We start from the raw sequence: 25,851 nt of genomic DNA on the forward strand, positions 1-25,851 counted from the left end.
CTCCCCTCCAACTCACCCAGGATCGCAAACTTCCCGTCCACAAACAGGTCCCCCAACCTCCTAATACCTGCCCTGTGCCAACTCAGGAACCCGCCGTCAATTCTCCCCGGGACAAACCGGTGGTTCCCCCGTATCGGGGACCCCATTGAGGCCCCCACCTCCCCCCTGTGCCATCTCCATTGCCCCCAAATTTTGAGGGTAGCCGCCACCACCGGGCTCGTGGTATACCTCGTTGGAGGGAGCGACAGCGGCGCCGTTACCAGCGCCTCCAGGCTCGTGCCCACACAGGACGCCATCTCCATTCTCTTCCATACTGCCCCTTCCTGTCCATCACCCACTTACGCACCATCGCTGCGTTGGCAGCCCAATAATACCCACAGAGGTTGGGCAGCGCCAGCACCCCCCTATCCCTGCCCCGCTCCAAGAACACCCTTAGGGTCCCCTGCACCCACAAACCCCATAATGCTCCTGTTAACCCGCTTGAATAAGGCCTTTGGATAAGGATGGGGAGGCACTGGAACAGGAACAGAAACCTCGGGAGCACCGTCACCTTGACTGACTGCACCCTACCCGCCAGTGACAGCGGCAGCATGTCCCACCTCTTAAACTCCTCCTCCATTTGCTCCACCAGCCTTGTGAGGTTTAGCTTATGCAAGGCCCCCCAGCTCCTGGCCACCTGAACCCCAAGTACCTGAAGCTCCTCTCCGCCCTTTTAGTGGGAGCCTACCAATCCCCCCCTCCTGGTCCCCCAGGTGTACAACGAACAGCTCGCTCTTCCCCAGGTTGAGCTTGTACCCTGAGAAATCCCCAAATTCCCTGAGAATCCTCATCACCTCCGACATTCCCCCCACCGGGTCCGCCACATACAACAATAAGCCATCCGCATAGAGCGACACTCGGTGTTCCTCCCCCCCTCCAGTTCCTCGACTCCCTCAGCGCCATGGCCAGGGGTTCAATTGCCAGCGCAAAAAGCAGGGGGGACAAGGGACACCCCTGCCTCGTCATTCGGTATAACCGAAAATACTCCGACCTCCTCCTATTCGTGGCCACGCTCGCCATCGGGGCCTCGTACAGCAGCCTAACCCACCTGACAAACCCCCCCCCCCAAACCCGAACCTTTTCAGCACCTCCCACAAGTACCCCCACTCAACCCTATCGAAGGCCTTCGCCGCATCCAACGCCACCACTATCTCCGACTCTACCGCCGGCATAATTATAACATTCAAGAGCCTCCGTATGTTAGTGTCCAGCTGCCTCCCTTTCACAAACCCCGTTTGACCCTCGTGGATAACCTGCGGCACACAGTCCTCTATCCTCGTGGCTAAAATCTTCGCCAACAACTTGGCATCTACATTTAAGAGTGAGATCGGCCTATATGACCCACACTGCAGGGAATCCTTGTCCCGTTTAAGGATCAAGGAAATCAGTGCCCGAGACATCGTCGGAGGCAAAGCCCCTCTTTCCCTTGCCTTGTTGAAGGTCCTAACCAACAGGGGGCCCAACAGGTCTGCATACATCTTAGAGAATTCGACCAGGAACCCATCCGGCCCCGGCGCCTTCCCCGGCTGCATGCTCCCTATCCCTTTGACCAACTCCTCCAGCCCAACCGGTGCCCCCAGTCTCTCCACCTGTCCCTCCTCCACCCTCGGGAATCTCAGCCAATCCAAAAAGCGTCCCATCCCCCCCTCCTCCGCTGGGGGTTCGGACCGATACAGTTCCTCGTAAAAGTCACTGAAGGCCCCATTAATGTCTACCCCCCTTAGCACCACATTCCCTCCCCTATCCTTCACCGATCTCCCTGGCCGCATCCTGCCTACGGAGCTGGTGCGCCTGCATCCTACTCGCCTTCTCCCCATATTCATACACCGCTCCCTGTGCCTTCCTCCATTGAACTTCCGCCTTTCTGGTGGTCAACAAATCGAACTCAGCCTGGAGACTACGCCGCTCCCTCAACAATCCCTCCTCCGGAGCCTCCGCGTATCTCCTGTCCACCCTCACCATCGCCCCCACCAGTCTCTCCCTCTCTCTCTGCTCTCTCCTCTCCCTGTGGGCTCGACTGAAGAACAACTCTCCCCTAACCACCACCTTCAGTGCCTCCCAGACCATCCCCACTCGGACCTCCCCATTGCCATTGGCCTCCAGGTACCTCTCGATACATCCTTGGACCCGCCCGCCTACCTCCTCGTCCACCAACAGCCCCACCTCTAAGCGCCAAAGCGGGCGCTGGTCCCTCTCCTCCCCCAGCTCGAGGTCCACCCAGTGCGGGGCATGGTCAGAAATGGCTATCGCCGAGTACTCAGCATCCTCCACTCTCGCAATCAGCGCCCTACTCATAACAAAAAAATAAATCCGGAAATAGGCCTTATGCACATGGGAGAAGTATAAAATTCCCTGGCCCTCGGTCTCGCAAACCTCCATGGGTCAACCCCCCCCCCCCCCCCCCCCCCCCCCCCCAATCTGGTCCATAAACCCCCTCAACACCTTAGCCGCCGCTGGCCTCCTGCCCGTCCTGGATCTGGATCGATCTAGCGCCGGATCCAGCACCGTGTTAAAATTTCCCCCCATTATCAGGACCCCGCCTCCAAATCTGGAATCCGGCCCAACATGCGCCGCTTGAAACCCGCATCGTCCCAATTCGGGGCGTATACATTAAGCAGCACCACCCGCTCCCCCTGCAGCTTGCCGCTTGCCATCACATACCTCCCGCCGCTGCCCGCCACCACATTCGACGCCTCGAACGACACCCTCTTTCCCACAAGGATCGCCACCCCCCGATTTCTTTGCATCCAGCCCCGAATGAAACTCTTGGCCTACCCATCCCTTCCGCAATCTAACCTGATCCGACACCTTCAGGTGCGTCTCCTGAAGCATGGCCACATCCGCCTTCAACCCCTTCAGGTGCGCAAACACGCGGGCCCGTTTGACCGGCCCATTCAGTTCCCTTACATTCCAGGTTATCAGCCGGATCAGGGGGCTACCTACCCTCCTCCCCCGCCGACTAGCCATTACCCTTCCTCAGCCCGCCACGTGCCTGCGTCCCCGCTCAGCCCGTTCCCCACGGCAGCAGACCCCCATCCCGACTCCCTCTACCTGCTCCAGCTCCTTCTTGGCCATTCCAGCAGCAACCCGGTAACCCCCCCCCCCCCCCCCGTCCCCCCTCGCCCAGCTAGGACCCCCCCTAGCTGCGTTGCTCCCTCCATTGCACTCCCGCAAGTCAACTGATTCCTGCTGACCCCGGCCACTCCCGCCACTCCGACCCCTCCCAGCTTTAAGCTCCCTGAAGCAGCACTGGAGAGTCTCCTGCTGCTCCTGCGCCCACTGCATCCTGGTCTCCGCCAGCCGCCATCTTGTGGTTCTTCCCTCGCTTCTGCTTTGGCTTTGCAACCACTTTTTTACTCGCCCCACTCCTGGTCCAGGCCATATACTGCTGGGGAAATGTTGCTGATTCCTTCCCACGTCGGGAAACGTCGAAAAAGTACCGCTGGGGGCCCTAAAACGAGCCCAAAAGTCCGTTCCTGGCGGGAGATGCCGAACGTGCGGCTTAGCTCCGCATAGCCGCAACCGGAAGTCTGTAATGTTGCACGTTTGACAATGCAGCACTCCCCCAGCATTGCACTGAAGCATCCTCCTACGCTCAGTGTGGAAGGACTGAATTCAAGGACTTACAGGGTTAATTTCACCTTTTCTGCAGGGTGGCAAATGGGGTGATGGGCCGGTAACTGTATGCCTCACTTGCTTCCAACGGAAAATTAATTTGTGTGAGGCTTCAACGGATTTGCTTAAATTCCATTTTCTACCCTGTGCTAAAAGTCTTGATTAACCTCACTGAGCGAGTTGGAATCCACTCACGAAGGATGATGCAAAATTGAACTTAAAACAACCAGAAATCTGTTTTTGTTTGCTACTTAAGGATATCAAAGGCCATATACGTCAGAATGGATTAACAAGTACTTACTGAGTTCTCGGTCGTTGTTGTGTTGTCCGTCTCTGTGACTGAAGCTATTTGGTTCTGAGACTTACTGGATGCAACCTGCAGTGGTTCAATACGTCGAAAGGCATCCTCTGTGAAGGCAGCTCTGTAACTGCTCTCAAGAACAATGCTATCCCCTGGGGGAGTGTACGCTTGCCTTATCTTCACAGCTTTGACCACTTTAACTCCAGTCCAGGGTTGGAATTCCTGTCTGGAACAAATAGCAGGGGCTTAGTACAAGTGTTTGCTACAAAAGGAGTTTCTGCAAGTCACTGCCAATAAACATTTTACTCCAATATGTTCCCTCCTTCCAATAAGTATATTGTTACAGCACGTCAATGTACACGCCGCCTTTCTTTCAACCAATTCGCCTAATTAACCTTGCATTTCTATAATCGCTCCTGATTATCATGAAGCAAAAAACACTCCAATACCTGCCCCTGATTGAAGGTGCTTGTTTTACATTCTCTCAAAAGAAAAATAAGGGGTTCAGACTGTGTCCCTAGCTACAGGCTCCATCCTGCTCCCTGATCACAGGCTCAATCAGGCTGCTCTTAAACACTGTTTCCTAATTGACCCTGAGCTGAGTTTCCGATTCCTATCCACTCCATCATCAAAACCGTCTCCAACATCTGATCAATATTTTCTGTTTTGTTTGGCAGCTAGCCTTGTGTACCCCCTCGACCTGTGTCTGCGTGGGTTTCCTCCGAGTGCTCCTGTTTCCTCCCACAAGCCCCTGTTAGGTGAATTGAACATTCTGAATTCTCCCTCTGTGTACCCGAACAGGCGCCAGACTATGATGACTCAGGGCTTTTCACAGTAACTTCATTGCAGTGTTAATGTAAGCCTACTTGTGACAATAAAGATTATTATATTATATATCTCCATTCAACGGGAACAAATATTTGTATCTCCAGACTTCCAACGCTTTCCTGACTGGTCTGATGTCTTTTGACCTCTGTAATTCCAACTCAAAACAAATCCCATCCATCTCCTTATCGCCCTTGTGCTCACTGAGTGTCCGGTCCAGAAACACTTCAATTAAGATGTGCAGGTTAGGTGGATTGGCAATGCTAAATTGGCCTTTAGGATTCAGCAGGTTAGGTTACGAGGACAGGGTAGGGTGGGCGGGGGAGGTGGCCTGGGTTGGGTGCTCTTTCAGAGGGTCGGTGCAGACTTGATGGACTGAGTGGCCTCCTTCTGCACTGTAGGGATTGGATGAAAATTCTCATCATTGTGTTCAAACCTTTCCACGGCCTCATTCTTTCCTATCTCTGTACCTTCCACTAGCCCTACAACTTTCCAACAACTTTTAGTTCCTCCAGTTCTGGCTTCTTGAGCAACCCCATTTTAATCAATCATCCATGGGTGCTTTCAACCTGTCTGGGCCCTGAGCTTTGCAATTCCTTTCCTAAATCACTACCTCTCTCTCTGCCTTTAAGATTCTCCCAAACATTTGGCCATTTGCCCTCTATTTCTCTCTTTAGCTCAGCGTCAATTTCTTTCATTGATAACATTTCGGTCAATCACCTTGGGATATTTTCATATATTAAAAAGGCACTACATAACTGCAAGTTGTTCTTGGTGAGTGGAGATCGAGCAGTCGACCAGATACAGAAGCCTAGCAGCCAATCAATAAAACAGGAAGTATTGATCAGATGTTGTCGGGTTTTGAAAGCCGGAAGGGAAAATATGTGACCCTTGAAATCTCTCCTAATGAAAATGAGGAAGGAACCTGCTTTTCTCTCCAATTAATAGGGACACAATTGCAAGAGCTATTGAGTTTCAAATGTGCTGTTTTGAAGAGTATGATTTCTTGAGCAGATTCAATCTCAGAGAGAATAAAAAGCGTGCATCTGTCATTGTCAGAACCAGAGTTCCACAATCTTTTCCTTAGTCAGGCCACAGATCTACAAACCCCTTATAAATAAAGACTCCATTGGAAAGCTCAGGAGACGATCCTACCGTATGATAACTCTGGAACGGGCCTCAAACTTTCAAGGGCTGGATTTTCCGCCGGGGCCTGCTCCATTTTGCTGGCAGCCGGGGGATTTCCTGATGGCGTGAGGAACGTCTGCCCCACAATGGGAAATCCCATTGACCAGCCGGCGTAATGGAGCATCGCGCCGGCGGGGTGAAACAGAAATATGGCGCGGCGGGACGGAGAATCCAGCCCCAAGAGTCCGCGGAATTCGAAATACAAACAGTTCCTCACACCAGGCCACAGCGCAGCTCTCGAACGGAAGCTGGGGTCACATTCCTTGACAAGCTCTAAATGTTAATCACGATGATATTTTGATTTGGGTAAGCAGCAAAATGTTAATTTAATTAATTAAATTCGACTTCACTAAAACATGTTAACACTCCAATCTTTGAAGTACTCATCTTGTAGGTACATCTAAATTATAGTTTCCTAAAACTGTCTGTATTGTTCACACTTTTCTCCTCATCCTTTTGCGATGCAACTTCTATTCCTTTTTTAAAAAATATTTTCATTCAGAAAGGTTTTCCCAATATAACACCATCAAATCATATTCACATGATTACAATATTTCAACACCCTACCCCCCCCCCCCCCCAACTCAAAAAGAACAAAAATCAATCACCTAAATTCTCCCTGAATTAAACATCTGACGGTGACCAGCTCCCTGAAGTGGGAAATGAATGGCAGCCACTTCAGGTCCCCCTTCAGTCGACCCCCTCAAGATATCCCTGACTTTTTCTAAATGTAAGAACTCCATCAGGTGACTTAACCACGCCGCTGCATTGGATGGGACCAAAGACTTCCATCCAAACAGAACTCTCCTTTAAGTTATTAGCGAGGTGAAGGCAAGAGAATCTGTCTTCACCCCTATCCACAGATCCAGCAAATCTGAAATCCCAACGACAGCCACCAAACGGCAAGGTTCCAACTCAAGCCCAAGAATTCCAGACATGGTGCTGAAGAAGGAGACCCAAAAGCTCATAAGCTTAGAACAAGACAAGAACATGTATGTATGATGCGCCGTACCATAAGAACCCCGCTCGCACCAATCATCTACTTCCGAGAAGAATCCACTCATCCGAGCCCTGGTCAGTTGTACAATTTCCATTCTGTTCCATTCTATATAAAACGTAACCCTGTCAAGTGCAAGTTACACACCTCAAAGTGACCTAGTGTGAGCGGGAGCAGGAACTACCAGTATCTGACAGGCATGAAAAAATTGTCATATGACCTGGATTAGCATCCACCCATGAGGTTTCCACTTGTTTCCAGTAGAACATCTGGCCACTAGGAAAATCAAACAGGTGGAACCTTATTCACACATCAGTGGTTTTATTGTGCAAGCTATTTTGGAACATCCTTCATTGTTTGATAGCACCTCTGAAACTTGTAAATTTGAAAGAAAAAGAGTAGCAAGCGCTTGGGAACACCGCCTCCTGCAGGTTTCCTTCTGAGTCACACACCATTCTGACTTGGATGTATATCGCTGTTCCTTCATTATCGCTGGGAACTTGGAACCACCTCAGCCTACACACATGGATTACAGAGGTTCAAGAAGACAACTCACCACCACTTTCTCAAGGGACTGGCAATTAATATTGGCCTCAGCGATGCCCACATCCCATCAATGAATAAAATAACATAAAGCATAAATGAACCGAATGTCCTCCTATTGCAGCACGTAACCAGCTCATCAATAATTCTCAGGATTTTGCACGTGTTACTCCATCAGGCAGTCCAGTTCATGTATTGAACCATCTTTGTACAAAGTAGAATTTCCATAATTTAATTCTGTTTGCTTCAAACCCGTGTCCCCCCTTTTAACCCTCATAATTTAACAGTATTTAGTTATCTAGATTCACCTTCTCTGGAACCTATAAAGATAGAGAGAACAAAGAACAGTACAGCACAGGAACAGGCCCTTCCGCCCTCCAAGCCTATACCGGTCATGATACCAACCTTTGCTAAAATCCTCAGCACGTCCTTGTGCCGTATCCCTCTATACCCATCCTATCCAGGGCCGGGATTCTCCCCTACCCGGCGGGGCGGGGGGTCCCGGCGTGTTGGAGTGGCGTGAACCACTCCGGCGTCGGGCCGCCCCAAAGGTGCGGAAGTCTCCGCACCTTTAAGGCCCAAGCCCTAACATTGAGGGGCTAGGCCCGCGCCGGAGTGGTTGGCGCTCCGCCGGCTGGCGTGGAAGGCCTTTGGCACCATGCCAGCCGGGCCATGCCAGAAGAGACTTCGCCAGCCGGCGGATGTCCACGCATGCGCCGGAGCGTCAGCGACTGCTGATGTCATCCCCGCGCATGCGCAGGAGAGGGGGTCACTTCCGCCTCCGCCATGGTGAAGACTATGGCGAAGGCGGAAGGAAAAGAGTGCCCCCACGCACAGGCCCGCCCGCCGATCAGTTGGCCCCTAACGCGGGCCAGGCCACCCTGAGGGCATCCCCCGGGGCCAGATCGCCCTGCGCCCCCCCCCCAGGACCCCGGAGCCCGCCCGCACTGCCTGCTCCCGCTGGTAAGGTAGGTGGTTTGATCCACGCCAGCGGGAGAGGCTTGACAGCAGCGGGACTTCGGCCCATCGCGGGCCGAAGAATCACCGGTGGGGGGCCCGCCGACTGGCACGGAGCGATTCCCGCCCCCGCCGGTGCCGGAGAATTCGGGACATGGTGGGGGCGGGATTGACGCCAGCCCCCGGTGATTCTCCGAGCTGGCGGGAGGTCAGAGAATCCCACCCCATGTGTTTGTCAAGATGCCTTTTGAACGCTGTTAATGTATCTGCTTCCACAACCTCCCCTGGCAATGCATTCCAAGCAGTCCCTACCCTTTGCCTAAAAATCCCTGCCTCACGCATCTTCTTTAAACGCTGCCCCATGGACCTTAAACCTATGCCCCGCGGTGACTGACCTCTCCATCCTGGGAAAGAGTGCTTGCCCATCCATTCTATCCATGCCTCTCATAATCTTGTAGACCTCGATCCGGTCACCCCTCAACTTCCGTCTTTCTAATGAAAAGAGTCCGAGTCTATTCAGCCTCTCCACACAGCTAACACCCTTCAGACCAGGCAACATCCTGGTAAACCTCCTCTGCACCCTTTCCAATGCCTCCACATTCTTCTGGTAGTGTGGCGACCAGAAATATGCGCAATGTTCCACGTGCGGCATTACCACGGTTCGATACAACTGTAGCATGACTTGCCAGGTTTTATACTCGATGCCCCGTCCAATGACGGCAAGCATTCCGTATGCTTTCTTGACTACCTTGTCCACTTGTGTTGCCACTTTCAAAGATCTGTGGACCTGCTCGCCCAAATCTCTCTGACTTTCTATATTCCTAAGAGTTTTGCCATTTACGGTATATTTCCCCTCCAGGTTAGACCTACCAAAATGCATTACCTCACATTTGTCCGGATTAAACTCCATTTATCATTTCTCTGCCCAAGTCTCCAACCTATCTATGTCCTGCTGTATCCTCTGACAATCCTTAACACCATCTGCCACTCCACCAACCTTGGTGTCATCAGCGAACTTACTAATCAGACCAGCTACATTTTCCTCCAAATTTTTATGTATACTACAGACAACAGAGGTCCCAGCACAAATCCCTGTGGAACACCACTAGTCACAATCTTCCATTCAGAATTTTCCAAAAATTGCACAGAGTGGGGGTCCAGGTGAGAAAAGCAGTGTGAAACTCTAGCCACATCACACTCTGTGCGATTTCAAAGTGCTGGAGAGGATCAGGCAGTCAACTGGGTGTAGAGAATTGGGCCCAAATCCGCAGGCAAAGCAGGGGTTCAGAGATCGCAGCATAGTGAAGGTAAAAGCCCCCCAGACATCGAGACCTCGGCAGACAAGGGGAACACCCCCAATCCCCCAACACAGAGGGCCGACATTCCCCACACCACTTAATGGTCGGGTCACTCCCACTTCCCCCCCCTCACACCATGCAGGCATCAGGGTGACCTGACAACCACCCCTGCCCCATCAGGGCACCCCCCAATTCTAAGTCACCCCAACCCACATGCAGACACAACTCCCACCACCCCACCCCACCACTCCTCTACATCACTGCCTGGCCATGTCCCTCACCACCTGAGGGTTATAATCACCACCGAGCCCTCTGTATGGTCACCACAACTGGTTTTTGTTTTTGGAAACCATAGGGTTTCCTGCTGGTGTTACATAACACCGGGGGGGGGGGGGGGGGGGGGGGGGACACATCTTTTAAAAAAATGGATACTCTTACCAACATGTATCAAAACAGGTTACCACACATAAACATCCTGGGAAACATACTTCCCTGCAATCAACTATACAGTCTGTACAAATGTTTCTCCCTTGTTCACCCTCCCCCCACCTCAACTCCTCTGCGATGAACAGCTCCTCAAACACGGTCACAAACATCCCCCACTTTTTCTCAAACTCCTCTGCACAGTCCCTTAAGTCCCTTAAGTCCAACTGGAGGAAATCGTACATGTCACCCAACCTAGCCGTTACCCCCGGTGGCGATGCCAAGCGCCACTGCAGTAAAATTTGCCGCCGTGAATCAGAGAGGCACAGGCCATGACATCGGCTTTTCTCCTCTCCACGAGCTCCAGTTTCTCAAAAACCACAAACATCGGCACCAAAGTGTCTGGGTCCACCACCTTCTCCACTATCCGGGCTAAGGCATTCCCAACCAGAATCTTCCCAATTTTTCGCCATCCCAAAATATGTGCTTGTGATTCGCTGGCCCCCTCCCCCACACCTCTCACACATCTGCCTACCCCCTGAAAGAACCCACTCATTCTCGCCCAAGGGGGTCGAACATCTGATCACCCTGGAAGCAATAGCGTTAAGCCGTTTTGAATAATTAAATCAATCCAAATCCATGGTAATCAGTTCATGCCCTTTCTGGGCGTGAGCCTGGTTACCTTAGCCGCAAGGCCAGGGAAGATCTCAAACTGAGATCTCATTCCACAAATCCCGTTGTAGCCCTTGCGCAAAGGTTAGCGGCCATAACGGGATTTGCGCCAGCGGCAACCAGGCCCTGAAAGTTCCACCCCTCATGTTCATATGCATCCAGGACAATGATAGACAGGGCACTGCCATGTTTAAGAATCTACTTATCCAGTAATGCAGACCTGGTGGTATTCTAATGATGTGCTGAAACCCCATCGGGCATGTGCTGAAACCCCATCGTCCTGTACTGCTTTTGTTTCGAAGTTGACTACTCGAACCCTGCGGCTGATTAGTTATGAGTATAGGGAGTTTTGCACTCCACATGTGACGTGTGATTTCTGACCAGAGCTTGCTAGATAGAATGATTTTCCACAGTGAGATGGAAGCTCCGAATAAAAACATGTCTTTTTTCAGCTCTGTAGTAACAGAGAATCAACCATGAATAAAAGATAAGCCCCAAAGAAGTTTTGTGTTGAATTAATGCAGCTTAGTAGAGGTGTGCTCTCTTCCCTTGTGTACAAATGTATCTGGGGGAGAGTAAGACAGTGAGTCAAATAACCCTGCCACAATGACAACACAGAGTTTATCGCACAATTTACGCTTACTCTTCAGTGGGGCAAACCGCTCCTTGTACAAACAGGGAAAGTGATGAGAGAAAGGGCGATAGGGAGAAAGAGGGACGGAGACAAAGAAGGGGAAAACAATGTGGAAGGAGACAGTGACACAGAGCAAGGGAGTGAAACAGAAAGGGAAGAGGGCAACAGAGAGATGGAATGTAAAGGAGAGAAATAAAGAGAAGCAAGAATGAGTGAGTGAAAGAGAGACAAAGGGAGAAATAAATTAGACCAAGGGACAACAAGAAACAAGAGCTGGTTGTCTGGCTCACTGTGTTTTCCTTTATTATTCTCCAAGCCCTAGAATTGTCCTAATTGTGTTTCCCTATCTAATGCATCAGTGTCCTTTAAAAGGTCAGGTATCCAAAGCAATGCACAATATTCCAAATCCTGCTTCAACAACAATGAACACAAAGCTACACATCTGTTTTCATAAACAGTCTATTTCCTTTTGCTGTTACAGTCTATGGTCAGCACCATTAGTTGTAGCTTCACAATGGAGGGATATTTTAACAAGAGGGCAATGATCATTCTTTCCCATAATTTCACCACTTCTGTTAATAATTGTTTTTTTTCTCCTGCACACCTTTGTGCTTTCTCCTTTCAATATGCATCATCAAACTAAAACCCACTGGCCACCCTTCAGCCAACCAATACAATTTATCCAGACGTTTTGAGTGCTGTTAGTCTCCATTACCACAGTAAACTGGCAGTATCCTGGTATTGCATAGCAGGACGGTAGCATAGTGGTTAGCACAATTGCTTCACAGCTCCAGGGTCCCAGGTTCGATTCCCGGCTTGGATCACTGTCTGTGCGGAGTCTGCATGTTCTCCCCGTGTGTGCGTGGGTTTCCTCCGGGTGCTCCGGTTTCCTCCCACAGTCCAAAGATGTGCAGGTTAGGTGGACTGGCCATGATAAATTGCTCTTAGTGTCCAAAATTGCCCTTAGTGTCGGGTGGGGTTACTGGGTTATGGGGATAGGGTGGAGGTATGGGCTTGGGTAGGATGCTCTTTCCCAGAGCCGGTGCAGACTCGATGGGCCGAATGGCCTCCTTCTGCACTGTAAATTCTATGATTATAAAATGCTGGGAAATAATGCCTGTATAGCGTTGACAAGAGGGGACTCATCCCTCAGTTCCACTCCCAGGTAACCACTCTGGAGGGCCAAATATTGTTCAGAGCCTCACTCCCAAGTATTCATTATTCACTCAGGTGTTCACTTCCAACTGCTATTTATATAATCATTCATGGATATCTATTTTGAGTTTAAGCTTCCACTCTCTCCACAAACTGATGTTCTGATGCTGCAGGAAGCACGGCATGTCATTCGCCAAGGCTTCTCCTAATCTCTCAGTTCTTCTCTTCACCAATCCAGCTCAATTTTCCCACTGCCTCTGTATTGGGGGACTGCTTGTCCAACATTCAGCTTCGGATACACCACAATATCCCTCATAGAACATAGAACAGTACAGCACAGAACAGGCCCTTCGGCCCTCGATGTTGTGCCGAACAATGATCACCCTACCCAAACCCACGTATCCACCCTATACCCGTAACCCAACAACCCCCCCCCTTAACCTTACTTTTTAGGACACTACGGGCAATTTATCATGGCCAATCCACCTAACCCACACATCTTTGGACTGTGGGAGGAAACCAGAGCACCCGGAGGAAACCCACGCACACAGGGGGAGGATGTGCAGACTCCGCACAGACAGTGACCCAGCCGGGAATCGATCCTGGGACCCTGGAGCTGTGAAGCATTGATGCTAACCACCGTGCTACCGTGCTGCCCGGTTGAGCATTAGAAAGTTTGAGGCTATTAGGCAGGATTGCCCATCCCGGGACGCCTGGGGAGCGTTCTCCGATGGGACGGAGAATCGGGCGTTGGGGCCAAATCGGGATCGCCGCCACATGTCAGCGGCAGCATGTAGCCCGGCACCTAATGCTCCGGGCTTCTGTGATTTTCCAGCCTCCACGGCTGGGAATTACGTGGATGCGGATCAGTTCTGGTCTCTACCATCATCACCCTGGTGTGGTGGACCTCACAGTGGGCCAAGGGGGCAGCTATTGCCGCATTGACCCTTGACCAAGTGTGAGGTGCACCACATCAAGGCCATGCTGGTAGAAACAACCTGAGCCCAACCGAAGACAACCCCCCCTCCAACAATACACTGCGCTTTTCACAGTAACCTCATTGCATTGTTAATGTAAGCCTACTTGTGACAATAAAGATTATTAAAAGATTATTACCCACGCCACCTACCGTATCCCCCATCCCCCAGGGACCCCTGTATTAGGATACCCTCCCCACAGGGACCCCCTGCTGAAAGGGACCACAAACCCATAGACCCCCCCCGCCCACACACACACACTCACACACACAGATGTCCCCCACCCGCTCCCAAAAATGAGACCCTGTGTGGAAGCTAGAGAGCAGTCCAGACAGGGGTAGTGAGAAGAATTACAGCTGTGACACTTACCTTGCATCCCCATCTGTCCATTCCTGGATGGAGAGCAGCTGTGACCTGTGTCTGGTTCACACAGATCTATAAGCTGCAAGCCATTCATAGCTTTCTAGTAGTGGTCTGTGATTTACAGCTCCTACAAACAATCTGCAGCTTTAATGCATTCATCTCCCTTCACCCTTCAGGGGCCTAGGTGGTGAAAACCCAATGTTTGTGATGACTGACCACATCAAAGAGAGGTAAGTGCAGTGAAATTACCATTTGAGTGATTGGAATGCACTTAGTGCTCGGAATGCACTAACTCTCTTTGAATGAATCAAAGGGGGTTTCGGGCAGATTTGTGGTGTAAAGTGGTGTAAGGTGTAAAGTGGTGTAAGTAAACATCTTGGGCTGGATTCTCCGAGCCTCCGTGCCGAAATAGCGTTCGGCGCGGGGGTGGAGAATGGTCATGAAACCGGAAGTTCGGACGGGCTCCGCTCCCGCTCGGGAGTCTCTTGCGCGCGAACTATGCAGCTAGGGAGCCATTGATAGAGGACCCCCACCCCGCGATTTTACGCACACAACTGGCCGAGTTGCCGATGGCGTGGTTCTAACCACCTATCGGTCAGGAAAGTTCAGAGTGAAACACCAGTGTTTTTACGCTGGCGTGGGGACATAGCCCCATTATTGGAGAATGCCGCCCAATTCCACCAGAATGGTAGTTGCATGCCCCTATAAGACTCGACTGTTTAATGGTTTAGTTAAGACTTTGTTCAACTCATTCAAGGGTCAATACTGAATATGCTTAAGATTGTAGTGTTCATCTGTTTTATTTCTGCAGAGTTCCTTCAAATCTGTTTTCCTCAACATGGTTCACTTAATTTGACAAATATTGTGGAAGAACAGAGAAATCAGCGGCGGAATTCTCTTTTGCTGAGACGAAGTGTTGGCAGGTGGGGTGAACGTGGGGTGCAGGAGTGGTGGGGTGGACGCACCCATGTGGCCCGTGACACCCGGCAGCACCAGGGGCCAAGGTCGGTGGTCAGTGGGGTGTGCAGAGATATGGCTGCTTTGCAGGTTGTGGCAAGGGCAGCCCGTGCCTGGACACCAACTCAGTTCTGATGGTGATGGGGCAGAATAACTCCTGATCGAGCTGGGCCAGTGCACCTGCCAATGGTAATGGTCCAGAGTAACCCCTGATGGTGATGGGACAGAATAACTCCTGGTGCAGATGGGACAGATTGACCCCTGATGGAGATGGGACAGAGTAACTCCTGATGGTGATGGGACAGAGTAACTCCTGATGGAGATGGGACAGAGTAACTCCTGATGGTGATGGGACAGAGTAACCCCTGATGGTGATGGGACAGAGTAACTCCTGATGGTGATGGGACAGAGTAACTCCTGATGGAGATGGGACAGAGTAAGCCATGATAGTGGAGGGACAGAGTAACTCCTGATGGTGATGGTCCAGAGTAACCCCTGACGGTGATGGGACAGAGTAACTCCTGATGGTGATGGTCCAGAGTAACCCCTGACGGTGATGGGACAGAGTAACTCCTGATGGAGATGGGACAGAGTAACTCCTGATGGAGCTGGGACAGAGTAACTGATGGAGATGGAACAGAGTAACACCTGATGGAGCTGGGACAGAGTAACTCCTGATGGAGATGGGACAGAGTAACGCCTGATGGAGATAGGACAGAGTAACTCCTGATGGAGATGGGACAGAGTAACTGATGGAGATGGGACAGAGTAACTCCTCATGGAGATGGGACAGAGTGACTCCTGATGGAGATGGGACAGAGTAACTCCTGATGGAGCTGGGACAGAGTAACTCCTGGTGCAGCTGGGACAGATTGACAACTGATGGTGATGGGACAGAGTAACGCCTGATGGAGATGGGACAGAGTAACTCCTGACGGTGATGGGACAGAGTAACTCCTGGTGCAGCTGGGACAGATTGACCACTGATGGAGATGGGACAGAGTAACGCCTGATGGAGATGGGACAGAGTAACTCCTGATGGAGATGGGATGGAGTAACTAATGGCGATGGGACAGAGTAACTAATGGAGATGGGCCAGAGTAACTTCTGATGCAGCTGGGACAGAGTAATGCCTGATGGTGATGGGACAGAGTAACTCCTGATGGAGATGGGACAGAGTAACGCCTGATGGAGATAGGACAGAGTAACTCCTGATGGAGATGGGACAGAGTAACTCCTGGTGGAGATGGGACAGAGTAACTCCTGATGGAGATGGGACAGAGTAACTCCTGATGGAGATGGGACAGAGTAACTCCTGATGGAGATGGGATGGAGTAACTAATGGCGATGGGACAGAGTAACTAATGGAGATGGGCCAGAGTAACTTCTGATGCAGCTGGGACAGAGTAACTCCTGGTGGAGATGGGACAGAGTAACTCCTGATGGAGATGGGACAGAGTAACTCCTCATGGAGATGGGACAGAGTAACTCCTGATGGAGATGGGACAGAGTAACTCCTGATGGAGATGGGACAGAGTAACTCCTGATGGAGATGGGACAGATTAACTCCTGATGGAAGTAGGACAGAGTAACTGATGGAGATGGGACAGAGTGACTCCTGATGGTGTTGGGACAGAGTAACTCTTGTTGGTGATGGGACAGAGTGACTCCTGATGGAGATGGGACAGAGTGACCCCTGGTGGAGCTGGGACAGAGTAACCCCTGATGGTGATGGGACAGAGTAACTCCTGATGGAGATGGGACAGAGTAACTCCTGATGGAGATGGGACAGAGTAACCCCTGATGGTGATGGGACAGAGTAACTCCTGATGGAGATGGGACAGAGTAACCCCTGATGGTGATGGGACAGAGTAACTCCTGATGGAGATGGGACAGAGTAACTCCTGATGGAGATGGGACAGAGTAACTCTTGATGGAGATGGGACAGATTAACTCCTGATGGAAGTAGGACAGAGTAACTGATGGAGATGGGACAGAGTGACTCCTGATGGTGTTGGGACAGATTAACTCCTGATGGAAGTAGGACAGAGTAACTGATGGAGATGGGACAGAGTGACTCCTGATGGTGTTGGGACAGAGTAACTCTTGTTGGTGATGGGACAGAGTGACTCCTGATGGAGATGGGACAGAGTGACCCCTGGTGGAGCTGGGACAGAGTAACCCCTGATGGTGATGGGACAGAGTAACTCCTGATGGAGATGGGACAGAGTAACCCCTGATGGTGATGGGACAGAGTAACTCCTGATGGAGATGGGACAGAGTAACCCCTGATGGTGATGGGACAGAGTAACTCCTGATGGAGATGGGACAGAGTAACTCCTGATGGTGATGGGACAGAGTAACTGATGGAGATGGGACAGAGTAACTCCTGGTGCAGCTGGGACAGAGTAAACCCTGATGGTGATGGGACAGAGTAACTCCTGATGGAGATGGGACAGAGTAACTCCTGATGGAGATGGGGCAGAGTAACTCCTGATGGAGATGGGACAGAGTAACTCCTGATGGAGATGGGGCAGAGTAACTCCTGATGGAGATGGGACAGAGTAACTCCTGATGGAGATGGGACAGAGTAACTCCTGATGGAGATGGGACAGAGTAACTCCTGATGGAGATGGGACAGAGTAACTCCTGATGGAGATGGGACAGAGTAACCCCTGGTGGAGATGGGGCAGAGTAACCCCTGGTGGAGATGGGGCAGAGTAACCCCTGGTGGAGATGGGGCAGAGTAACCCCTGGTGGAGATGGGACAGAGTAACTCCTTATGGGAATGTGACAGTGTAACTGATGGTGATGGGACAGAGTAACTGATGGAAATGGGACAGAGTAACGTCTGAGGGAGATGGGACAGAGTAACTGATGGAGATGGGACAGAGTAACGTCTGAGGGAGATGGGACAGAGTAACTCCTGATGGAGATGGGGCAGAGTAACTGATGGAGATGGGGCAGAGTAACTCCTGATGGAGATGGGACAGAGTAACTCCTGATGGAGATGGGACAGAGTAACTCCTGATGGAGATGGGACAGAGTAACTCCTGATGGAGATGGGGCAGAGTAACTGATGGAGATGGGGCAGAGTAACTCCTGATGGAGATGGGACAGAGTAACTCCTGATGGAGATGGGGCAGAGTAAATGATGGAGATGGGACAGAGTAACTCCTGATGGAGATGGGACAGAGTAACTGATGGAGATGGGACAGAGTAACTCCTGATCGAGATGGGACAGAGTGACTCCTGATGGTGAGGGGACAGATTAACTCCTGATGGTGATGGGACAGAGTAACTCCTGGTGCAGCTGGGACAGATTGACCACTGATGGTGATGGGACAGAGTAACGCCTGATGGAGATGGGACAGAGTAACTCCTGACGGTGATGGGACAGAGTAACTCCTGGTGCTGCTGGGACAGATTGACCACTGATGGTGATGGGACAGAGTAACGCCTGATGGAGATGGGACAGAGTAACTCCTGATGGAGATGGGATGGAGTAACTAATGGCGATGGGACAGAGTAACTAATGGAGATGGGCCAGAGTAACTTCTGATGCAGCTGGGACAGAGTAACTCCTGGTGGAGATGGGACAGAGTAACTCCTGATGGAGATGGGACAGAGTAACTCCTGATGGAGATGGGACAGAGTAACTCCTGATGGAGATGGGACAGAGTAACTCCTGATGGAGATGGGACAGATTAACTCCTGATGGAAGTAGGACAGAGTAACTGATGGAGATGGGACAGAGTGACTCCTGATGGTGTTGGGACAGATTAACTCCTGATGGAAGTAGGACAGAGTAACTGATGGAGATGGGACAGAGTAACGCCTGATGGAGATGGGACAGAGTAACTCCTGATGGAGATGGGATGGAGTAACTAATGGCGATGGGACAGAGTAACTAATGGAGATGGGCCAGAGTAACTTCTGATGCAGCTGAGAAAGAGTAACTCCTGGTGGAGATGGGACAGAGTAACTCCTGATGGAGATGGGACAGAGTAACTCCTGATGGAGATGGGACAGAGTAACTCCTGATGGAGATGGGACAGAGTAACTCCTGATGGAGATGGGACAGATTAACTCCTGATGGAAGTAGGACAGAGTAACTGATGGAGATGGGACAGAGTGACTCCTGATGGTGTTGGGACAGATTAACTCCTGATGGAAGTAGGACAGAGTAACTGATGGAGATGGGACAGAGTGACTCCTGATGGTGTTGGGACAGAGTAACTCTTGTTGGTGATGGGACAGAGTGACTCCTGATGGAGATGGGACAGAGTGACCCCTGGTGGAGCTGGGACAGAGTAACCCCTGATGGTGATGGGACAGAGTAACTCCTGATGGAGATGGGGCAGAGTAACCCCTGATGGTGATGGGACAGAGTAACTCCTGATGGAGATGGGACAGAGTAACCCCTGATGGTGATGGGACAGAGTAACTCCTGATGGAGATGGGACAGAGTAACTCCTGATGGAGATGGGACAGAGTAACTCCTGATGGAGATGGGACAGATTAACTCCTGATGGAAGTAGGACAGAGTAACTGATGGAGATGGGACAGAGTGACTCCTGATGGTGTTGGGACAGATTAACTCCTGATGGAAGTAGGACAGAGTAACTGATGGAGATGGGACAGAGTGACTCCTGATGGTGTTGGGACAGAGTAACACTTGTTGGTGATGGGACAGAGTGACTCCTGATGGAGATGGGACAGAGTGACCCCTGGTGGAGCTGGGACAGAGTAACCCCTGATGGTGATGGGACAGAGTAACTCCTGATGGAGATGGGACAGAGTAACCCCTGATGGTGATGGGACAGAGTAACTCCTGATGGAGATGGGACAGAGTAACCCCTGATGGTGATGGGACAGAGTAACTCCTGATGGAGATGGGACAGAGTAACTCCTGATGGTGATGGGACAGAGTAACTGATGGAGATGGGACAGAGTAACTCCTGGTGCAGCTGGGACAGAGTAAACCCTGATGGTGATGGGACAGAGTAACTCCTGATGGAGATGGGACAGAGTAACTCCTGATGGAGATGGGGCAGAGTAACTCCTGATGGAGATGGGACAGAGTAACTCCTGATGGAGATGGGGCAGAGTAACTCCTGATGGAGATGGGACAGAGTAACTCCTGATGGAGATGGGACAGAGTAACTCCTGATGGAGATGGGACAGAGTAACTCCTGATGGAGATGGGACAGAGTAACTCCTGATGGAGATGGGACAGAGTAACCCCTGGTGGAGATGGGGCAGAGTAACCCCTGGTGGAGATGGGGCAGAGTAACCCCTGGTGGAGATGGGGCAGAGTAACCCCTGGTGGATATGGGACAGAGTAACTCCTTATGGGAATGTGACAGTGTAACTGATGGTGATGGGACAGAGTAACTGATGGAAATGGGACAGAGTAACGTCTGAGGGAGATGGGACAGAGTAACTGATGGAGATGGGACAGAGTAACGTCTGAGGGAGATGGGACAGAGTAACTCCTGATGGAGATGGGGCAGAGTAACTGATGGAGATGGGGCAGAGTAACTCCTGATGGAGATGGGACAGAGTAACTCCTGATGGAGATGGGACAGAGTAACTCCTGATGGAGATGGGACAGAGTAACTCCTGATGGAGATGGGGCAGAGTAACTGATGGAGATGGGGCAGAGTAACTCCTGATGGAGATGGGACAGAGTAACTCCTGATGGAGATGGGGCAGAGTAAATGATGGAGATGGGACAGAGTAACTCCTGATGGAGATGGGACAGAGTAACTGATGGAGATGGGACAGAGTAACTCCTGATGGAGATGGGACAGAGTGACTCCTGATGGTGAGGGGACAGATTAACTCCTGATGGTGATGGGACAGAGTAAGTCCTGGTGCAGCTGGGACAGATTGACCACTGATGGTGATGGGACAGAGTAACGCCTGATGGAGATGGGACAGAGTAACTCCTGACGGTGATGGGACAGAGTAACTCCTGGTGCTGCTGGGACAGATTGACCACTGATGGTGATGGGACAGAGTAACGCCTGATGGAGATGGGACAGAGTAACTCCTGATGGAGATGGGATGGAGTAACTAATGGCGATGGGACAGAGTAACTAATGGAGATGGGCCAGAGTAACTTCTGATGCAGCTGGGACAGAGTAACTCCTGGTGGAGATGGGACAGAGTAACTCCTGATGGAGATGGGACAGAGTAACTCCTGATGGAGATGGGACAGAGTAACTCCTGATGGAGATGGGACAGAGTAACTCCTGATGGAGATGGGACAGATTAACTCCTGATGGAAGTAGGACAGAGTAACTGATGGAGATGGGACAGAGTGACTCCTGATGGTGTTGGGACAGATTAACTCCTGATGGAAGTAGGACAGAGTAACTGATGGAGATGGGACAGAGTAACGCCTGATGGAGATGGGACAGAGTAACTCCTGATGGAGATGGGATGGAGTAACTAATGGCGATGGGACAGAGTAACTAATGGAGATGGGCCAGAGTAACTTCTGATGCAGCTGGGACAGAGTAACTCCTGGTGGAGATGGGACAGAGTAACTCCTGATGGAGATGGGACAGAGTAACTCCTGATGGAGATGGGACAGAGTAACTCCTGATGGAGATGGGACAGAGTAACTCCTGATGGAGATGGGACAGATTAACTCCTGATGGAAGTAGGACAGAGTAACTGATGGAGATGGGACAGAGTGACTCCTGATGGTGTTGGGACAGATTAACTCCTGATGGAAGTAGGACAGAGTAACTGATGGAGATGGGACAGAGTGACTCCTGATGGTGTTGGGACAGAGTAACTCTTGTTGGTGATGGGACAGAGTGACTCCTGATGGAGATGGGACAGAGTGACCCCTGGTAGAGCTGGGACAGAGTAACCCCTGATGGTGATGGGACAGAGTAACTCCTGATGGAGATGGGGCAGAGTAATCCCTGATGGTGATGGGACAGAGTAACTTCTGATGGAGATGGGACAGAGTAACCCCTGATGGTGATGGGACAGAGTAACTCCTGATGGAGATGGGACAGAGTAACTCCTGATGGAGATGGGACAGAGTAACTCCTGATGGAGATGGGACAGATTAACTCCTGATGGAAGTAGGACAGAGTAACTGATGGAGATGGGACAGAGTGACTCCTGATGGTGTTGGGACAGATTAACTCCTGATGGAAGTAGGACAGAGTAACTGATGGAGATGAGACAGAGTGACTCCTGATGGTGTTGGGACAGAGTAACTCTTGTTGGTGATGGGACAGAGTGACTCCTGATGGAGATGGGACAGAGTGACCCCTGGTGGAGCTGGGACAGAGTAACCCCTGATGGTGATGGGACAGAGTAACTGATGGTGATGGGACAGAGTAACCCCTGATGGAGATAGGACAGAGTAACTCCTGATGGAGATGGGACAGAGTAACTCCTGATGGTGATGGGACAGAGTAACTCCTGATGGAGATGGGACAGAGTAACCCCTGATGGTGATGGGACAGAGTAACTCCTGATGGAGATGGGACAGAGTAACTCCTGATGGTGATGGGACAGAGTAACTGATGGAGATGGGACAGAGTAACTCCTGGTGCAGCTGGGACAGAGTGACTCCTGATGGAGATGGGACAGAGTGACTCCTGATGGAGATGGGACAGAGTAACACCTGATGGTGATGGGACAGAGTGACTCCTGATGGAGATGGGACAGAGTGACTCCTGATGGAGGTGGGACAGAGTAACTGATGGAGATGGGACAGAGTAACTCCTGGTGCAGCTGGGACAGAGTAAACCCTGATGGTGATGGGACAGAGTAACTCCTGATGGAGATGGGACAGAGTAACTGATGGTGATGGGACAGAGTAACTCCTGATGGAGATGGGACAGATTGACCCCTGAGGGAGATGGGACAGAGTAACTGATGGAGATGGGACAGAGTAACCCCTGATGGAGATGGGACAGAGTAACCCCTGATGGAGATGGGACAGAGTAACCCCTGGTGGAGATGGGACAGAGTATCGCCTGATGGAGATGGGACAGAGTAACTCCTGATGGAGATGGGACAGTAACCCCTGATGGAGATGGGACAGCGTAACTCCTGATGGTGTTGGGACAGATTAACTCCTGATGGAAGTAGGACAGAGTAACTGATGGAGATGAGACAGAGTGACTCCTGATGGTGTTGGGACAGAGTAACTCTTGTTGGTGATGGGACAGAGTGACTCCTGATGGAGATGGGACAGAGTGACCCCTGGTGGAGCTGGGACAGAGTAACCCCTGATGGTGATGGGACAGAGTAACTGATGGTGATGGGACAGAGTAACCCCTGATGGAGATAGGACAGAGTAACTCCTGATGGAGATGGGACAGAGTAACTCCTGATGGTGATGGGACAGAGTAACTCCTGATGGAGATGGGACAGAGTAACCCCTGATGGTGATGGGACAGAGTAACTCCTGATGGAGATGGGACAGAGTAACTCCTGATGGTGATGGGACAGAGTAACTGATGGAGATGGGACAGAGTAACTCCTGGTGCAGCTGGGACAGAGTGACTCCTGATGGAGATGGGACAGAGTGACTCCTGATGGAGATGGGACAGAGTAACACCTGATGGTGATGGGACAGAGTGACTCCTGATGGAGATGGGACAGAGTGACTCCTGATGGAGGTGGGACAGAGTAACTGATGGAGATGGGACAGAGTAACTCCTGGTGCAGCTGGGACAGAGTAAACCCTGATGGTGATGGGACAGAGTAACTCCTGATGGAGATGGGACAGAGTAACTCCTGATGGAGATGGGACAGAGTAACTGATGGTGATGGGACAGAGTAACTCCTGATGGAGATGGGACAGATTGACCCCTGAGGGAGATGGGACAGAGTAACTGATGGAGATGGGACAGAGTAACCCCTGATGGAGATGGGACAGAGTAACCCCTGATGGAGATGGGACAGAGTAACCCCTGGTGGAGATGGGACAGAGTATCGCCTGATGGAGATGGGACAGAGTAACTCCTGATGGAGATGGGACAGTAACCCCTGATGGAGATGGGACAGCGTAACTCCTGATGGTGATGGGACAGAGTAACTCCTGATGGAGATGGGACAGAGTAACCCCTGGTGGAGATGGGACTGAGTAACGCCTGATGGAGATGGGACAGAGTAACCCCTGGTGGAGATGGGACAGAGTAATGCCTGATGGAGATGGGGCAGAGTAACTCCTGATGGAGATGGGACTGAGTAACTCCTGATGGAGATGGGACAGAGTAACCCCTGGTGGAGATGGGACAGAGTAATGCCTGATGGAGATGGGGCAGAGTAACTCCTGATGGAGATGGGACACAGTAAATCCTGGTGGAGATGGGACTCTGTAACAATCAGGGGGGAACTGTTTGATTCAGGGCAGGTCAAGTGTAAAGTTGAGAATATCAAATATTGTTACCGTTGGCTGGTGAATTACCATGGAGATACCTATCCAGACCATCCTGCCTTCCCCCCACCTGTGTACATTTACCTTTGTAAAGATGGATGGCAAATAGAACAATCAAAACACGAGGTCTAATTTGAACAAAGGAGAAGAGAACCTAATCCAATTCACAAATATCACACAATCAAGTCATTGTTTTCTCATTACCGCATATAAAACAAAACGTACTTGACACAGATAGGATTAGTTCAACTGCAGACAGGACATGTTGGATTGTTTGAGGAGAACAAGCTCTGTTGTCTGCAGGATCGAAACAAATAATGCGGAGGGGGATGGGAAGACTGACCTGTAGGAGGTGGTTTTCACTGCTGGTCTGATCTGCTCCTCCCTGATGTGTCTCGGGATGGGTTCCCTGGGGTTTTGCTGCTTCTGTCCTCTCTGCTGGTCTGGCTCGGGGTGGAGAGTGTTGGCACTGGAGCTGTTGCTGATGGGGCGCTGCTCCTGCCCTCCCTTCACCCAGGGGTAATTCTCCTTTTTGGGGATGGGCCAGGCTCGGAAGTCGAATTTGTACTGGGTGTCGCTGGAGAAGGGGACCTCGGAGGGTTGGTATTCCCGCCTGGGTTTGCAGCTCGCCTCCCTGCGCACCTTCCACGACCTGAAGTCGTGCTTGGAGACCGACTCCTGGACATCACCCTCTGCTCCCCGGGGCTCGGGCACCAGGGGCGGGTTGCTGCTGAGGGACGTGTCCGGGGGGACCTGCTGGGCCACCGACCTCACCTCCTGGTCTATGACTTCGGAATAATTCTGGACGGTCAGGGGCACCGAGAGATCTGACTTGTCCAGCTGGCTCCAGAAGCGGGAGAGGCAGCAAACCCGGCTGATGCAGGGCCAAGCCATGGCTAGGCAGTGCAATGAGTCCAACAGCACTCAGAACACACACACTCACTGTGTGTAGCGGTCTTCCCCAGGCTTCAGCGGTCAGCTTCACGCTGCCAGAGCTTCCTTTGCGGGCTCCTCCATGGCCGTGTCCAAATCCGCAATATTAGCGGTGAGATTAGCGAGCTGGCGCATGTCTGCTGTCTGCCTCTCTCTCCCTCCCTCCCCTGCACTGTCACTGAGATAGATACTGCATTGGAAATTCAGCTCACGTATACCCCCAGCGCCTGCCCCACACAGAGCAGCACCCACGCCCTGGCCAGCAGCAAGCCCAGGCACCTGAGGGTCAATGTTCAGCCCACATCAGCCACCCTAGCTGCAGCCCATTCTCCACCCCCAGCCCCTCTTTTATTTCTCAATGATGTGTGTCTGTAATCTGCTTGTCACAGAGCACCCTCTGCTGAGCACTCAGATCTCAAACACTGAGACACAGAAAGCAAACATACCTGATAGAAAATCATCATCCAACATTTTCGTCATCGAGTTTTTACAGCACAGAAAGAGGCCCTTTGGCCCATCTGGTCTGTGCTAGCCATCAACATTTATCTAT

General features: G+C 51.3%; 1 protein-coding gene across 1 annotated transcript in view; it reads right to left on the reverse strand.

Annotated features, from left to right (window-relative positions):
- Positions 1 to 25,608, reverse strand: part of map6d1 (MAP6 domain containing 1) — a 36,773-nt gene extending 11,165 nt beyond the window's left edge. Inside the window, exons 1-2 of the mRNA XM_038817078.1 lie at positions 24,712 to 25,608; positions 3,956 to 4,181 (exon numbers count right to left, since the gene is read on the reverse strand). Coding sequence (XP_038673006.1) covers positions 3,956 to 4,181; positions 24,712 to 25,262 — 777 coding nt within the window. The 5' untranslated portion in view covers positions 25,263 to 25,608. The remainder of the gene's footprint in view (positions 1 to 3,955; positions 4,182 to 24,711) is intronic.
- Between the last annotated feature and the right edge of the window lie 243 nt (positions 25,609 to 25,851).

The sequence above is a fragment of the Scyliorhinus canicula genome, chromosome 13 (genome assembly GCF_902713615.1).
Source record: "Scyliorhinus canicula chromosome 13, sScyCan1.1, whole genome shotgun sequence".
Lineage (NCBI taxonomy): Eukaryota > Metazoa > Chordata > Chondrichthyes > Carcharhiniformes > Scyliorhinidae > Scyliorhinus > Scyliorhinus canicula.